General features: G+C 46.0%; 1 protein-coding gene across 1 annotated transcript in view; it reads right to left on the minus strand.

Moving 5' to 3' along the window:
• LOC311358805 (contactin-associated protein-like 5) overlaps positions 1-16,765 on the minus strand; it is a gene marked incomplete at both ends in the record, with an annotated part of 69,182 nt that overhangs the window by 24,725 nt on the left and 27,692 nt on the right. Inside the window, 9 exons of the mRNA XM_084478918.1 lie at positions 834-953; positions 2,862-2,968; positions 4,777-4,948; positions 6,197-6,340; positions 8,955-9,240; positions 11,287-11,430; positions 11,882-12,066; positions 12,456-12,668; positions 16,393-16,540. Coding sequence (XP_084335044.1) covers positions 834-953; positions 2,862-2,968; positions 4,777-4,948; positions 6,197-6,340; positions 8,955-9,240; positions 11,287-11,430; positions 11,882-12,066; positions 12,456-12,668; positions 16,393-16,540 — 1,519 coding nt within the window. The remainder of the gene's footprint in view (positions 1-833; positions 954-2,861; positions 2,969-4,776; positions 4,949-6,196; positions 6,341-8,954; positions 9,241-11,286; positions 11,431-11,881; positions 12,067-12,455; positions 12,669-16,392; positions 16,541-16,765) is intronic.

Below are 16,765 nucleotides of genomic sequence, written 5' to 3' on the forward strand. Positions count from 1 at the left end.
GTGTGTGTGTGTGCGTACACCTGTGTGTGTGCGTGTGTGTGTGTGCGTGCATGCATGCGTGCATGCATGCGTGCGTGCGCGCAGGCACGTGCGTGCATGTGTGTGTGAAGATACTAGAATATGGATGAGGACAGAACAGCAGAGGCCCACTGGAGACCCATCACTCCAGCCGACTGTGAGACACCAGGTCTCTGCCGCCCGGGTTTGCCCGACCTGTCATCTAGGAGCGTCAGCGCCATGACAACCCATCCCGACCAGAGGATTACCATACACACACAACAAACACGCAGCCTTCCCTGCACGTGTGAAGGAGCTAGGACTAGGTGGAGGGATTACACTCAGCCCCCCCGCTGATGAACACAGAGCCGAGGAGCAGGCGTGGAGATCTGCCCCGCATCGATCACGGCTGCATGTTGGATTAGCCAGGAACGCGTATCATACAACCCGCACAATAACACACCGCCCATTACTCTTGATTAGCTCCCGCTGAGTCTGGGGGGGGGGGCGCAGCGTTATAGGGCTTGTAAACAATGCATCTCACAATGCATCATGGGATCTTTTTCTGTCATGACTCTAGAGGGTGGTAGTAATGTAAATCATAAATATTCGTAAATGTACCGTCACCTAGGCCAATCAGAACTTTATTCTGCCATTTCTGGCATGAGAATCAAACGCAACAAGGTCACCCCATAATGAAAAACCATGAACGATTAATTAATAAACAATGATCAAAACACCAATGCAACCAATATCATTCTTATGCTCCCACACTTCTGAAATGCCGTCACGATGCACAAGCCCTATTGGACAGAGGGGGAATGTGGTGAGCTCACCCGTCATGTTGCAGTAGACCCGCGCGGGCCCCAGGGGTCCGCTGCCATCTGGATCAATGGAGTAGTAGCCCGAGGAGCTGCCTGTCAGTTTGTAGGCCTCGCAGGAAGACTCGTAGAGGGCTGGTGGCAAGGCAGGGCAAATTAGTTTTTCATTGCGCATTTCGTGCACACAAACGCCGGCTCACAGAGCGCGATAGCTCAGAGTGGTGGTAAATAACAGACAAAGAAAAAATAAAGAAAAAATGAAAGAAGAAGAAAGGTTACATCCCAAAGGAGGGTTGTGGGCTGGGTGTGAGGGGAGGGGAGAGGGGGTTTGGGGGTGTGTGGGGGTTGGTTGGATACCGCTGCAACGTTCCTAATAGTAAATCAGCAGTGCACGTAGAAAACATAAATAAATAGGGAACACAACAACGACGACAAGGACTCGATTATGTGGAGAAAGGGCATTTCTTGACTACATTCAGGAGGCAGATTCACGAGTCCCAGAGGCGTCTAACATCCCCCCCCCCGGCACAGATTAACTCCTTCGCGTTCCACGTTGAACTGCCTGCGCGACTCCTCTCTCCGCCTGGCTGGGCTCAGGTATAACCTAGAACCGGCGTGCAGAGATAACTGTGTTCCTTTCCTCCCTGCGCCTTGGAATTAGGCTGGTGATGGATGGATATTTTCCACTCAATCTCATTTTCACGGCTCGACGGAAGCAGCATGACATCCCGCCAGCTGCTACGTTTGAGCTATTGAAGTGAAACTCTGTATTTTAGGAGTCTTCTTTTCGATAGCTTTATGTATGCATCCGTGATATAGTATGTGAAATATTATTGCGGGTACAAGCGATTATAATCAAGAATCGCTGACATGTCAATGACAAATGGCTGCCAGAAGCAGTGCAAACCAAGTAAAGTTGGTTTAACACATGTTTATCCTGTACCATTGTCTAACCCAGTGTTTCTCAACCTTTTTTGAGCAAACGCCCCCCATACCTTACCCTGATCCTCTGGCGCCCCCCCCCCCTCCATTATTATTGTTAATTTTGTTTAAAAAAAGACTCCCTTTGTTTATGTGACGTTGCCTAGCAACGCTGCAGCCTTTATCCGCTTCGTTCTGAGTTGGCGAGTAGCACGTTTAAGTTTGCGGCCAAATAGTAATTAAAGTAGTTTGTTACTATACAAGTTAAGCGCCTGTAACATCAGTGTTAAATGAGTATGTGCCGGTTGGTGTGCGTACCTTATGAAAGTGTTTATCGGTTTGCAGATGTAATGAGCGACGTTGCAGTGGTCTACATGTAATGCGCACGTTCTATTATTTACACTTAGCATGCTAAGCTGAGTTAGCTTTATTCACATCTTGTGTTGCCTTACTATGTAATATGGATGAGATTCATGTTGCTTAGTGTAATGCCCCATCCACCGCTTGCTTTGCATGTCCCGCAAACCAACCAGTGGAAGTCAGGGGAGGGCAAAATAGTTTCGGAAAGCACCACGCTACTACGATGAGGTGGATTTGTTTATCGGCCTTACTATGGCGATCATGACGGTACTGAGCATTAAGTAAAAAGTAGATGAGACGATAGAGGGGTTAGAAACCCATATGAAGATTTCAGTTATCCTATTTTTGCACCGAAAATATTTGAAAACCATGAAAGTTTAAAAAGTTCAAAATAATGACCACTACACAAGCGAAGTTGTGACGCCCCCGTGTTCGTTCCAGTGCCCCCCTAGGTTCTACAAACGCCCCCCCAGGGGGCGCTGCCGCCCCCATTGAGAAACCCTGGTCTAACCATAGACGAATAGCGCAACGTCAGATGGAAACCCAATTAAAACAACCATGTGCTCGATAAAAAGGCATTTGTTTTGCCTTTATATTGGAGGATTGTTTGTTTGGCAAAGATAAGACATTTCAATTCCTCCAGGGGATGCCCCTCAATGGCACAGAGCCATCAAAAATATATATTTTCCCATCTCTCGCTCTATATATATATATATCTGGGTGTTTGTTAGACAAAGAAATGCCAAAGGGTGTCTAACGTACAGTTGTGGCAGCTGGCCCCCGAGTACCCAGTTCCCGAGCAGTCGCAGTGGAAAGAGCTCCAGGTCTGGGAGCACTGGCCCCCGTGCTCGCAGAGGTTCGGCAGACATCTGGCAGAAAATGAAAAATAAATAATCACTCAACTATTGGACATTCGATACATTGGAGTACATTCAAAAATGCCCAATAAAAGATAAAGGTTGGATTAAAAATTGGTTAGTATATTTGTATTGCAAAATTCAATATGACATAGTATCGTGAAGGACATGGGTCTTTAAACACAATGTCGTTTGGCACCCTTGAATCCCATATGAATCGTTCCAGAAAAATAACAATGCTCCCTGTTTAATGGTGGAATATACAGGCCCCTAGCGAATTGTAATCACACACATGGGACAGAGGTAGAAGGAAAGCAAATGTTTACACTCCGACATAACATCCTGCATCGCCTGCTAATGTATGCTAATAGAATATTGATACGAGTATTTAGACACACGCGTTTAGATTGATATAATTAGCAGCAAAGATAGAATTGGAGGTGACGGTGGAGAGCCCATCAAACATACAGTTGTTTGGCAACCCCTTTTTCAATTTCACTAATAAGTGGGGTAAATGTTAGATAATATGCCAACCTTGAGAGGTGAGAGAAAAGGATTCTTTTCCACCAAGTGAGGACAAACAATCATTCAAATTAAAATGCCTCCCCCTCTCTTGAGCTGTTTGCACAGTATGCACAATTCTGAAATTGCAGTCTGACTTTCTATTCAAGCCTCCATAAATGATAGAGTTCAGTTCCATTGTTGTATTTATGTATGTATTGTATGTATGTATACATTACTTTGCCTTAGGATTTCTTATGTTAGCCTTCATTTATCAACACAGGACGACTTCCATTCCGCTGTTAAATGCTGCTGTGCCATTCAACCACCTGGCAGTCTCAGGTGTAGATTTAATAATTTCTGCGCATTTCCTTTTCTTTAGACATGGAAGGGGCCTTTGTTAACTGCTGAAATTATGCCACCCGGCATGCTGAGTTCTCCCCTCTATAATAAAGGGGACAATGAAGCTTTAGCACTAACGCAGTAGAAAGAGCAGTGGAGCAAAAAGCTATTATCTCCAGTGACTGGGTAAGGCAGTTTCTGGCCCGCGCCAGCCTCGCCCCTCCCTTGCAAAGAAACGGGTGGTTTCAGACTTTTGAAGGTGAGGGAAAAGGAAGAAAAATGAAGGAACAGCCGAGGAACACAGCCTAGATTTAGCTAATGAGCATTGCACATGCCCGACACTAACACCTGCATAAAATGGCAGACAGAGAGAATTTGGAGGTTGTTACATGTGTTACATGCGAACTCACACACACACACACACACACAAACACACATTGATAGAAAAAGCCAGAACACACAAACACACACACACACACACACACACACACACAAATCCAGATAGACACACACGCACACACACTCATGGACACACTCATAGAACCACCCACAGACACACACACACACACACACACACACACACACACACACACACACACACACATACAAAGAGACAAAGCCACAAACACATGAACACATAGAGAAAATGAAAGGGTTTTCTGGTAATTAGCATCTGCTCAGCATCGCTCAGTGAGGAGGTCACCATTCTCAGTGTCACATGTTAACACTAGCAGTTGTTGGTAAACGGTGAAAAAAAACAGACCATCCTTCACAGTCTTTTGCTGTATTTCTGTCCCCTTGAAGAACAAAAGAACAGGACAAGGAGACAGGACAGGACTCAGCCGTCGCTCACATAACCAAAGCCTTGCAGAAAGTCACCTGTGAACTTTTGATCATTACAACCCGGCACCAAAAAGAACTGTCCCGCTGGATACCAAGCATTTCTTAAGTTCCCGAACCTTATCAAATTGTCATACCTGTCATGAATGGCGCACATGTCAAAGCGAAGCCCGTTGTAGTTCCCCAGGATGCCATGCTGGACGTCGTGGAGGCTGGTGGGCTGGCCGTTGATAAATATAAGCCGCATGCAGCCCTGAAACGCCGTGGTAGGGTTCTCACAGTAAGAGGTGCTTGTTGACGAAGGGCAACCTAATGAAACACAGCGGTAGGATTTTCATGTAATCCGGCAGCTGTCATAAAAACTTCAACTGAATTACTTTGAACAAAGAAAAAATAGGGGCTTGGAAAATATGGTAAAGTTATAAGGGGAGATTGTGTTTTGCTGTTGTCCGCTGGCGAACAGCATGCAAACCCGTTGACACAACTGCTATTTTACTGATAAAATGGAATGGCTATATTTATTGGAGTGACAGTCGTGTGGCGATTTCAACATCTGTGCGGGGGATATAGTGCTGGTGAAAAGAGAGGCAGCAACATCAAAACCAACACGACTGTATTATGCAAGTTGAAGGCTTTAAGAGAGGCTTAGCAAAATGCCACCACCAGAAGATTTGAGATTTACAAGGCAAGGCACTGGAAGCTGAAGTTCTGTACCGATAATAAGTAAATCTTTGCTTAGCAGCACTTTGGATTTAAAAATAGAGGAATAAATAACTGAATGGAAAGAGTTTTGTTGTCGGCTTTCACGTAGAACATTTCCACTATCATTTGGCTCCAAATATTTCAATTATGTTTTTCAACAAATCATTTAAGGATTTTTATCAAGTGTGTTATTCACACATCATTATAGTTCTATAGTTCAATTTATATTTCCCTCGCAACAAATGCTAATATACCAGCCCAAACCATTCAGACAGATTTCCAGCCGACCTGGCCCAGGTCGGCCAATCACAACCATTTATATAAAATGAGGTTTGAGTATTCGTATCAAATATCGTATTATTTGATACAATGACCGAACAGAGGAGCTCTGTTTAGTATTATTGTAAACAACCAAGATGGCGGCCACTGATGTAGAACGGTCCGTTGAATCCGCTGTTGTGACAGTATTAAACAAACTGGATGGTATAGTTCCTCTAAAAGAAGAACAAACCACTACACTTAAAGCTTTTGTTGATGAGATATATGTGTTGCTGTACTCCTGAATGGCATTTGAAATGGTTGGTTGTATTTCTATCCAATTGCATTCAGAGGCATCTTGGTCTGCTCCCGTTGATAACGCCCCTAGGAAATCGAAAATGAACTTAGGATCCATACTAATATGGTAAGGGGATGTCAGGCTAGCGGGTGTGTTCTGAAATATAAAGTATTCTGTACTTTATATTATTGTCTACATATGGAGGATGGAGGATGTGATACAATACCGCTTTGTGAAAAACAACTTTAAAGCACATCAAAACCTAGCAAGTGGTGACAAAACTCCCAAAAGAGACTCACCTCCAAAATAAACATGGTCCACGGCGTCCAGGCGCGCTCTTAGTTCCACGGTGGACGCCGGCTCATTGTCCAGTATCAGGCTGATCTGGTGGTTCTGTGTGTCCAGGGTTACCGAGTGCCACAATCCATCGTTCACCCTGTGCCCTGGAGACAGTTTGAGAGTTTGAACAGTCTTCCCTCGTAGGCCTTGAACAATTCATAAGCATTGATTTTGACTGTTTTGTTCCATTTCCACAAAATGGTGTTGTGCTTGTGCTATATTCCAGCTTTTCATCATTGGGTAAGATCTACTTCTACTTGAAATGTTACGCATGGCATGTCAACTGTAACTGGGAAAGAGAAAGGGACATTTTTCTTGGTCAAACCGTACTCGGCATTTCCTTGCAGCGCTTTTAAATGCTGTTTGTTCCACCCTCCCAAAGGGATACGTGGCACCAAACTCACAAACACGTTTTTTTATTACATTTGTTTTCAATTCATGTTGCTTTTGTTTTTAGGGAAACGCAAGGCCCGACATTCAAGGTCGTCTGGGTTGTTCCTCTCTGTGAGTCGCCTTTGCAAATCCTCTCAGCTCTTACCATCTGCTAGAGAGGTGAGGGAGACCGAGAGAGGTGCGGGGCACTCTCCAAATTTAAATTCAATTACAATTAAACCAACCGGCGGATTACACACATTTATTGTCTGGAACAAACGAAAGGAAAAAAAAGAAAAGGAACAAAAAAATGAAAAAATGGTGCACCTGGTGTTAACACACATCTCTGGGAAAAGAAATAAATAAAACAAAAGCGCCGGAATGTGCAACAGATGGAGGGTGACCTCTGCTTGTACTTGATCACATCTGGCCGTTGTTGCAGGAAGTGATCGGCCCCGCAGGGGCTCACAGACGTTGATGCCCAGAGAAGAGCTGCTCTCCCCCCCAGCAAGGCCGAAGAAACAGCCGTGAGTGACTCAATCCATTCTTATGCATTATTCATCATTTGTGCTGTTTGCGAAAAAAATGGACCAAAACTAAACCAAACCAAGCCCATCTCTCCTTGGGACGGTGGGGCTAGGGGATGGAGGGGGTGGAGGGAAGGGAATGGGAGTTCTAAGCCGACAGTTCAACTGCATCGATGATCGCTGTTCCATTGAGGACTCTAACGCGCACAATGTAACTATTTCACCGTCTTCTTCTTCCTGCCATAAAGTATTTATTACAATTCTGCTGTCGACCCAATCCGTCACCATCCTTTGTGTTAAACTATTAAAAGTTAAAGATAAATGTCTAATGAACATCAATCCTTCCCCTGAGTTTTATCATAATCTTCAAAAGTATATTACATGAAATCAGATTGGGCTGACCCTCACATCTGGAGAATAACCCACGGACTAGAGAGAGAATTGATTGTGGAGAGGCATACCATCCAAGTGATTGCTCTCAGACAGTGTGACATTGAGTTCTGGGAGCAATGCACAGGTTTTAAAGACAACAAATAGAAAAGGCTTTACTAGAAGGCAATTTTCAGCAGAGAGAGAGAGAGAGACAGAGAGAGAGAGAGAGACAGAGAGAGAGAGAGAGAGAGAGAGATAGAAAACCAAGCTCTCACTACATATCAGCCAAAAGTTTGCAGTGGTACGTGACAGCAAGATGGTGGCAACACTGGCACAACTATGGTCTTTGCTGTAGTATACATTCCACTTCCTAACTAGCACCGGTGGTGTGCACTTACACACAGTAGGTTATTTGTTCTGGAACTGTCTTTTGTACTTAAGGCATACATTCACTATACGAAAGAGATATGAAACCTCTGCAGTGATATACACTTCACGTATATATATATATGTGTAAATATGAAGACTATTTGCGTCTACGTATGGTGTTATATAGTCGATTTAAAAATATCAGATCTGTTAATTGTGCTGTTATTTAAGAAACACTGAATGAAAATGCACATTACTGGATGTACCCTAAATAAACAAGTCATTATGAATAATATAATCACAATGACTTTATAGTGAGACACCTTCAATAAATACAGTTAATTACTAATATTTCATGAACGCAAACTTGACAACCACATGAAGTGCCAGTATGGATCAAAACATTTTGATTCTGTAAGAGAAACTGGAGCCCATGTTGGCAAACGGGATCCTAAAATCGACACTAAATCCGCTTTTGGCCAGAGGACATACTTAGACACATGCATGCGCTCACACCCACACACACACAAAAATACACACACACACACGCAGACATATTCACACACACTCACACACATACATACGCGCACACACCTGCCCACAGAAAAACGCACACAAACACACATGCACATGTAAGCACACCCATGCATGTGCACACACACACACACACAGTTAACATAGAAAACTCTGCCGTGGGTTTCCACTGCTGAGCAGACCTAGATTCAGAACTAGGTTTGATGGATGGGATTCAGTAGTATTTCGAGTATTGCATGCCAAGCAAGATATTTAGACCTAAGCTAAATCTTTTCCCCAGGATCCTTACAAACAAATTACACAATTTCCCTTTCTTAGTGGTGCAACAAAAAGATATGCCTTGCAAGCTCACATTATTCCATCAAATATATGTTTAGTTTTTTTCATGCAAAATCGCGAATGTCACCGCCGAAGTGACACCCACTTTTGCATAGGAATAACACAGTGTCGTCTATATTTGGCTATTTCATTTGAAGCTACAGTGGCCTGGTTTTAGCAATCACAAGTCTGTGAGTGTGTGTGTGGGTGGCCTGGCGCCCCTCACCAGTAGAGACCTGGGACTTCTGCTGGGCAGAGGTGTGGAGGGTGAGACGCAGCCGGCTGCCGCTGATCTGCAGTTCCACTCTCTGGGGCTCCGGGGCCAGACGGACCGAGAGCAGCAGCCCGTCCGCGTTCCACGTCCGGAACTGGAAGCGCAGCGAGAATGCTCCCCCCGCACCGCCCGCAACGGCCGCCGCCGCCGTTCCCGGGAGCGACAGGAAACTGGTGCTGGAGCTCAGGAAGGTGGCGGCAGCCTGCTGGGGCTCAGAGCAGGAGAAGGTCACGTTGCCCTGGAGACCAGAGCGAGACAGAGTGCAGTGTCACCTTGCCATCCCCGGAGTCGAGATCAACTCTATTTGCAATACTGTTTAATTAAACAGACGTGAATACATATTTGATTCCTCCAAAGTAGCTGCAAATCCCTCCCGGTTCTTGCTTCATTAAATGGCTGATCCGGACGGCCAGACAGACAGGCAGTCACACACGCGCACAATTATTGCATTGTCTCTCTCGGCAATAGACAGACAATATCTGGAAAAACCAAGACCGGTTCACTGCGTCTCCAACTTCAGTGTGAGTTGAAGCAGTACCATTTGGCATTGTGAAAATACGAACATTTTCAGAGTAATGAAAATAATCCAAGTCAGCCATGCGGATAATAATAGAGGTATACATATCCGATTGTTCTTATTTTCCAGCGGCCCTGATCGAGATTTGAAGAAGATTATGCAGGAAGAGAGGGAAAATTATGAAACTTCAAGCAGGGAACGGTGACACTGCAGGGAAGTGGGTTAAATGTCACCACCATACGCAACGGGAACGCCCGGGGACAGCAGGAAGAGAACAGAAGAGAACTTTTGGCAGGCGGTGGCGAAAAGGTCACGCCAGCGGTGGCGTACTGCGCATGGCCGCCATCGATCCCCTCAGACCCGGGGAGGAGGCAAGAAGAGGAGGGCGCCCGTTTCAGGGTCCGACCATCTGCGGTTCCTCACGGGAAACGCTCAGGGCCAATCGGAGGAAAGGCTGGCAAGCAGACACCACGTTCAGTCGGAATACATTAGGTGTCAGATGGTATCAAAGTGGACCAGGCGCGATTCAGCTCGTCGCCGCTCCCACGCGACCACCGTGAGCGGCTCCACGTGCGCGGCTCCACGTGCACGGCTCCACGCGCGCGGCATCCAGCTGCGTTCAAAGGGGTTCACCCGGGTTCACATCAAGCCAGGACGGTGTGAGGTGTGAAAGTGGATGGAACGTGTGTGTGTGTGTGTGTGTGTGTGTGTGTGCGCGCGCGCGCGCGCGCGCGCGTGTGTGTGTGTGTGTGTGTGTGTGTGTGTGTGTGTGTGTGTGTGTGTGTGTGTGTGTGTGTGTGTGTGTGTGTGTGTGTGTGTGTGTGTGTGTGTGTGTGTGTGTGTGTGTGTGTGTGTGTGTGTGTGTGTGTGTGTGTGTGTGAAGGAGGGAGGAGAGGGGGAGAGTTGGGGGCTGGGGGGCGGTGGGCTAACTTCAATAATGCAAGTCACCTCCGGGCTAGAGGTGGGAGGTAATAATAACTTACGCTGGCACGGATCAGTGGATACACTCCCCCAGCCCCCCCAATTCCGTCCCAACACAGCGCACAACCAGGCCTCGCCCTCGTTCTAAAGTGGGACCAAAGGCAATTCCACTTTCCATCTCTTTGTCCCTCTTGTGTGCTTTACACCTAAAGATCCACCGCCCCATCCACCCCACCCCTCCCTCCCTCGACCTTCTCCATGCCCTTCCTTTGCAGCCCCCCCCACCCCCTCCTCCGCCACGAGCCCCCCTCTCCTCCACTGACCCCACCCCCCCCCCCTGCATGTAATGGATCATTAGCGTTGTTAGCCGTGATCGCGCACTCTTCGTTGTCTCTTCGTTGTCTCTTCGTTGATTTAGCTAGGGAGGAAGTCCAGAATGAGGCAGTGTCTCGATAGTTAGCTCCGATGCCCGACAACTAAAGGAGGACCTTGGATTGAACCCCTGCTGGGGACTTTTGCGGTTCGTTTTTGTGTGTGTGTATATTTGCTTGTTCCGACAGTGTTTATATCTGCTTCCCTCCGGCGTACTCTGCGTGACCTACCACCTCTAAATATGTTTCATTGTGTTGCGGTAGCAAGGTACCGCTGGATAAGTAGCACCTGGCGCTAACACTCACAGTAAGGCTGACCACGGGGTAAATAAAGGTGACATTCGGCGGAGAGAAGAAGAAAAATATTGTTTCGCCCACTCCGCTGCTTTAATGAAGAAGTGCCTGCATAATGGATGACATTAGAAGTGCATTGGACGGGAAGGCAGCATGTTGGTGGATGGGAACAGGCTCTCACCACGCTGTATATCTGGGGCTTGCGTCTCTTGGCCAGGTCGATGATGTTGATCCCGTTGTAGTACAGGTTCTCAATGCAGCCGTGGAAGTTCTTCCTGATGAAGGTGCCAGGCTTGCCGGGAAGGGGGATACCCCCAAAACTTAACTTGGAAAGAAATGAGGGATCTGGCGTTAGCCATGCCTTTTAATGGCGGCTTCTAGTGGTTGTTCAGCTGTCCTAAGACACATTTATGAAAAATAAGCAATATTGTTCTGTAAAATAATCAGAATTATTGTTATTTCATTTAGATTTTTTCATCTGTTTGCATTGAAGTTACAAATTGTGATTAACAATCCAGGCATGTACTTAACTCAGTATAATTCTATTGACATCTAATTCCAGCAACAAAAAAGTGCTGCCCCGACACATTTGGAAATCAACCTGATACGTGCGCAGGGCGTGTGGTAACGGTATAGGAGCATAAAGGTTGCATCCTCGTCGATGTTGATGCTGTTATCGCTCGGCACACGCTTAGCTGCATCCGAATTAAAAATGCATCTAAAAATACCCGTCCACAGGTCGGAAGGTGTGATGTGTGTTTGCATGGGAAACATACCTCATAGTCCACCTCCAGGGAGTCCCCTTCTCCCTTGGTGCGGAAGTGCTGTGTGTGGGAGTCCACTGTGAGGTTGACCTGCTTGTTGAAGCGCTCAATGAGGACCGAGTGCCAGTGCTGGTCGTCCAGGAGGCTGCCCAGAGTGACTGCCACGCGCCCACCGCTGGATCTCAGCCTCGTGTCGTCTGGAACGCGGCCGCAACGCGACGAAGAGAAACGGGGCATAAATAAAGGAGAACCGGGGCAGAGCTGGTGGTGTCGTTAAGAGTTTCGCTTTTTTTTTTTTTTTGTTGCACCGTGTTCAGATCCCCCCAGAGTGAACCTTTAAATGGCTGAGGCCACAGAGTCATTGGAGCTCAGGTGCTGAGGTAATTGGAAAGGCAAAGAATGAAAGACACACTCACACCGCACAGATGGAATCACACACACACACACACACACACACAAACACCAACCCCTAGATGGTAACATCAGTTACAAAACAGGGCGCTCAATACTACCTTCCCCACTTCACCACCCCCCCCGACTCCGCCCTCAGCCCTCCCAGGGTGCCCGCCCCCTCCCCAGCCCTCACCCCTCTCGTCCAGGTTGAGGTAGAGCGCCAGCCGCCCGCGGTGGAGCTCCAGGGTGATGTAGTCTCCCCTCTGGCCCTCCCCGTGCAGCAGCACCCCCTCGGCCTGCCGGCTCTTGAAGCGCAGGGAGACCACGTCCTTCACCGTGGACATGGACTTCTGGTTGAACCGGTAGAGCAGGGAGCTGCGGCCGTCAAAGTCCGCCACGTACGATTCTGCAACGGAAACCCATGAGGAAATGTTAACCAAATCGAATGAAATGAAGACGCTTGGGAGAAATGTCGCCTCTTGTGTCCGGAGCTGCTGATGCAGTGTTTATTAAAAAATATTTAAGCAATAGATCACGACAGGCGGAATGTGTGGAATGTGCTCATTATACCACAGTTAAGGGGCGTTGTCCGTCCCGACGCGCAGCGAAGGGACGGCGACCCCCTTAACTGTGGTATAATGAGAACATTTCACTGACTGAAGTGATCTATTGCTTAAATCAAACGGTTACGTAAGTATGGCGAAATGAAAGTCATAGACACTCTCAATTTTGAAAAAACGAGAAAGTCGGAAAAGCTTTTTTTTTAACGAATACAAAAAAGTAGTCCCTCCTGGCTGCCTGCAAAGTGAGTGGCGGTTGCTATGCAACACACTGTAGCGTCCTCACCATGTGCCTATTGCTTTACATCATTTCCACCCTCTTCATCAATCAAAATATTTTTAGGCTTAAGTGAACTATGCTATTGCTTTTATATATAAATAAACAACAGTTCAAGTTAGGCGCGGAGTGATACTGAACTCTGTAAACTGAACGGGCGTCATAGCTGTGTGTATACGCTCAATATACAACAGTTGGGAACCAATCAGATCGCTTGATTTAAGCCACCCGTTTTATAAATATATATATATATCACATCCCATCTGTTGAAAGCCGGGCTGAAGCAGTGCTTCACATCTGTACAGGCGGCGATGGGATTGTACTTGAAACCTTCTATATGGGACTTGAGTTGTGTTTCATATTTCTTTCCATGCGTTTATTATTGTTTTCATCAACAGGAGTGAATGCGGCCTATTGAAGGCACCCCTTGCTCTCAGAAGTGTTCCGTTCTCAATAGAAAAACAGTGCAAAGAAATAACCCCATCAGTGCTTTGACAGGGGAAATGCTGGCAAAGACATGAGTGTTTCATTTGATTGAGGTCTCAACAGGAGTGTGAGTAGTGCGGGTGAGCTTCTTCAATGGAGAGGCGAGATGAAAAAAAAAGGCTCAAATAACTAGCCCCAACCCTTTCGTTAAAAAACCGAACCCGTCCATTACACAGTGAACACGACTAAACACATGCACCAAGATAAAACCGTCCATTACGAGCGCTGTTGCACTTTTATTCATAATATTTTCACAAATCAATTCAAACGAAATTCAGCTTTATATTTCCGTCATTCACATCACATCAACGACATTCACGGCATTTGTTTCCCTTTCTTGATTTGTTTCCCTTTTCGTGTAAAAATGACCGCTCTGCAGGTATAAAATACACACCTATGCTTTCACTTGCCAGAAGTCAAGAATATAATTATATGGCATATAATGATATGGTGTCCGATGTGTGTGTGATGTTAAGTGAAATGTATAAACACTTTAATTTCCCTAATGGAAACAAGTTCTCAGATTCTATGTTATAACTACAGATAAATATAATTTGCTATGATTTAATGCTCACAGTAACACAAAGTATATCCCACCTCTCAATATTTCATTGAACATGCACGGCTTATAGGCATGCCTGTTAATTATTTACAAAGCCTCGCAAATCTCAACCATCATCATCATCGTCATCATCATCATCCCTGAGGGAGTTCTCATCGGAAAAGAGAATCTCCTTTACAGAACAACCCCACACGTGTAAGTGCATGTGAAAAATAGTTTCCTTGATGCACAATGTTGTTGGTAGAAAAATGTTTTACTTAAAACAAACAGCACCACATGAACAGTCATTTCGCTTGCACAACTGAAGTGTCCCTCCAGTGTAGAACTCTGGCCATTTTAAGGAGCACCACAATGGGTGTGGATCAATTAACGTATGAGCCCCAGCTGCAGACTATTACATCAACAGCCAGACTAGAACATGTGCATTTTTTAAATCATGGTTTAAAACAGTGAAGATGCCATTCACATCTTCACAGTGCACCTTCATCATCCTTGACACACACACAACGGTAATGCATAGGTGCAGTCGCTCCCCTTCACAGCTGTCTTTGTTAGCTGCCGAAAGCTACCACGAGTTTTCTTTTTGCATTAGGGCGGAACATAGGAGGCGGGCTGCGTGTCATGCAGCATTCATAACCGTGGCGCGAGCACGGTCATCCAACATTAATACGACGGGGAACTGCGCTGCGGAACGGCTGGGGCATTATAAAACTGCTCACTCAGGGATAATTAGAACTGTCTTTCACAGGGCAGTAATTCACTGGCTCATCCCCGTTCAGGGGCACCGTGCTACGTGTGGCAGAGGAGTCGCCGTCACACCCCCCTCCCTTCCCCCCTCCCCACCACACTGCCCCCTAATCCCTCGCTTCTGTTATTTTTATTTTGTATCAGCTACAACAGCAGTTTGCTGCCTCGCAACTCTGCAAAAGCTGTTTGTGTGTGTGTGTGTGTGTGTGCCACCTCACAAGCCCCGCCTCCTCATAAGCCCCACCTCTGTATACATCACGCATTCTCCGAAGCACCGCCCCCTGCCAAACCCCCATCCCATCCAAAACCCACAAAATGTCCGTCACCCCTGATATCCTTGTTATTCTCATATCACGTCTTTAATAGTCATAATCATAGCATGATAACGATGTGCTGGAATGCATAAGCCTGTGAGAAAACATGTGGCAGCTTAACGACGCCCAATGAAACACTGGATTGACATGACTGATTAAATATGAGATGTGCTGATCATCAGATTTACTTATTATGGTTGATATGAGCATTAAATCATGTCTTAATCATAATGCCCTCCCCATATCCCTACATTTATCCATTCTATCTGCAACACATGATTTGATTCTTGGACCCATATATGTATCTTTTATTTCTAACACAAAAAAAAACTATTCTGTCCAGGCAACAAAGTGTTCGTAGAAAATATGGATGTTATGCCAAAATTAGCAACTTTAATCATAAAAACTAAATGGCAGCTGCCTGTCCATATGTTCTATTTGGATCTGCATGCAGTGCAATAAACTAATAGGAATGAATAAGTGTTGTTAAAACTGTCGGTTGAAAGTTCAGTTGAAAAGATTTCCAAAAATGTACAAATGATATGTCCAATCAGCGCTTCGGGGAGGGAGTCCCTGTTCCAATGAACGAGCAATGCCACAGACTGCCAAAAGTGTAGCTATCTATGGAGCAATCAAAGCGGTTTTATCCAAAATATACTGAATGCCAACGTTAAAAGATTATCAAATCGTCAAGGAAGGCTTTTCTCAGAGGAGAATATGTTTTTTGCTTTACTTCTAACTGCAGACAGAAAGGGCAAAAGAGCAAAAGGGTCACTAGCTATTAAATCTGACAGGCTGTATTTTATTAGCTAAAGCCATGCCCATATTTGGAAATCAATGGCTTACTACTAAAGGCCAGACTGAACACAAACCTCAATATCTAGGTGGTCTCACAAGGTTGACGTTTTGATGCTTGTCTTATAAAAGCGTTTTATGAATGTTTCATCATTTTCCCACAGAGATCCAATGCATGCCTAGCATTTCTTCTCCTCCTCTCCAATGATCTTAATTTCAGAAATACAGAAAGAGTAAGGAGTCAAGAGGAATGTGTGTGTGTGTGTGTGTGTGTGTGTGTGTGTGTGCGTGTGTATGTGCACGTGTGCGCGTGTGTGTGTGTGTGTGTGTGTGTGTGTGCTCCTACTACTGTGGGTGCTGTAGCAGCTGTCAGGGCGGTGGAGACTCACTGTAGGCACAGCCGTACACCTCCACTCTGAGGCCCAGCCAGCCACTGGGGTTCCAGTCCAGAGGGAGCAGCCGCAGGAAACGTGTTCTGATGGAATGGGAGAGCTTGTTCTGCACCACAGCCTCAGAGTTCATGTTCCCAGGCAGCCTCTGCACAGAGAGAGAGAGAGAGAGAGAGAGAGAGAGAGAGAGAGAGAGAGAGAGAGAGAGAGAGAAGAGGCCAGAGGGAGACCAGAGGGAGACCAGAGGGAGACCAGAGACACAGAGAGAGGAAGAGCGAGAGACACAGTGAGTGCATGTTTGGAATTTCTACATAATTTCCTTTTTGTTAGTAAAGCATCATGGTCCCTAACGTCAAATATCTAAGATTATCAA

Source organism: Micromesistius poutassou (assembly GCF_964030765.1).
Source record: "Micromesistius poutassou genome assembly, chromosome: 14".
In the NCBI taxonomy this organism is placed as follows: Eukaryota; Metazoa; Chordata; class Actinopteri; order Gadiformes; family Gadidae; genus Micromesistius; species Micromesistius poutassou.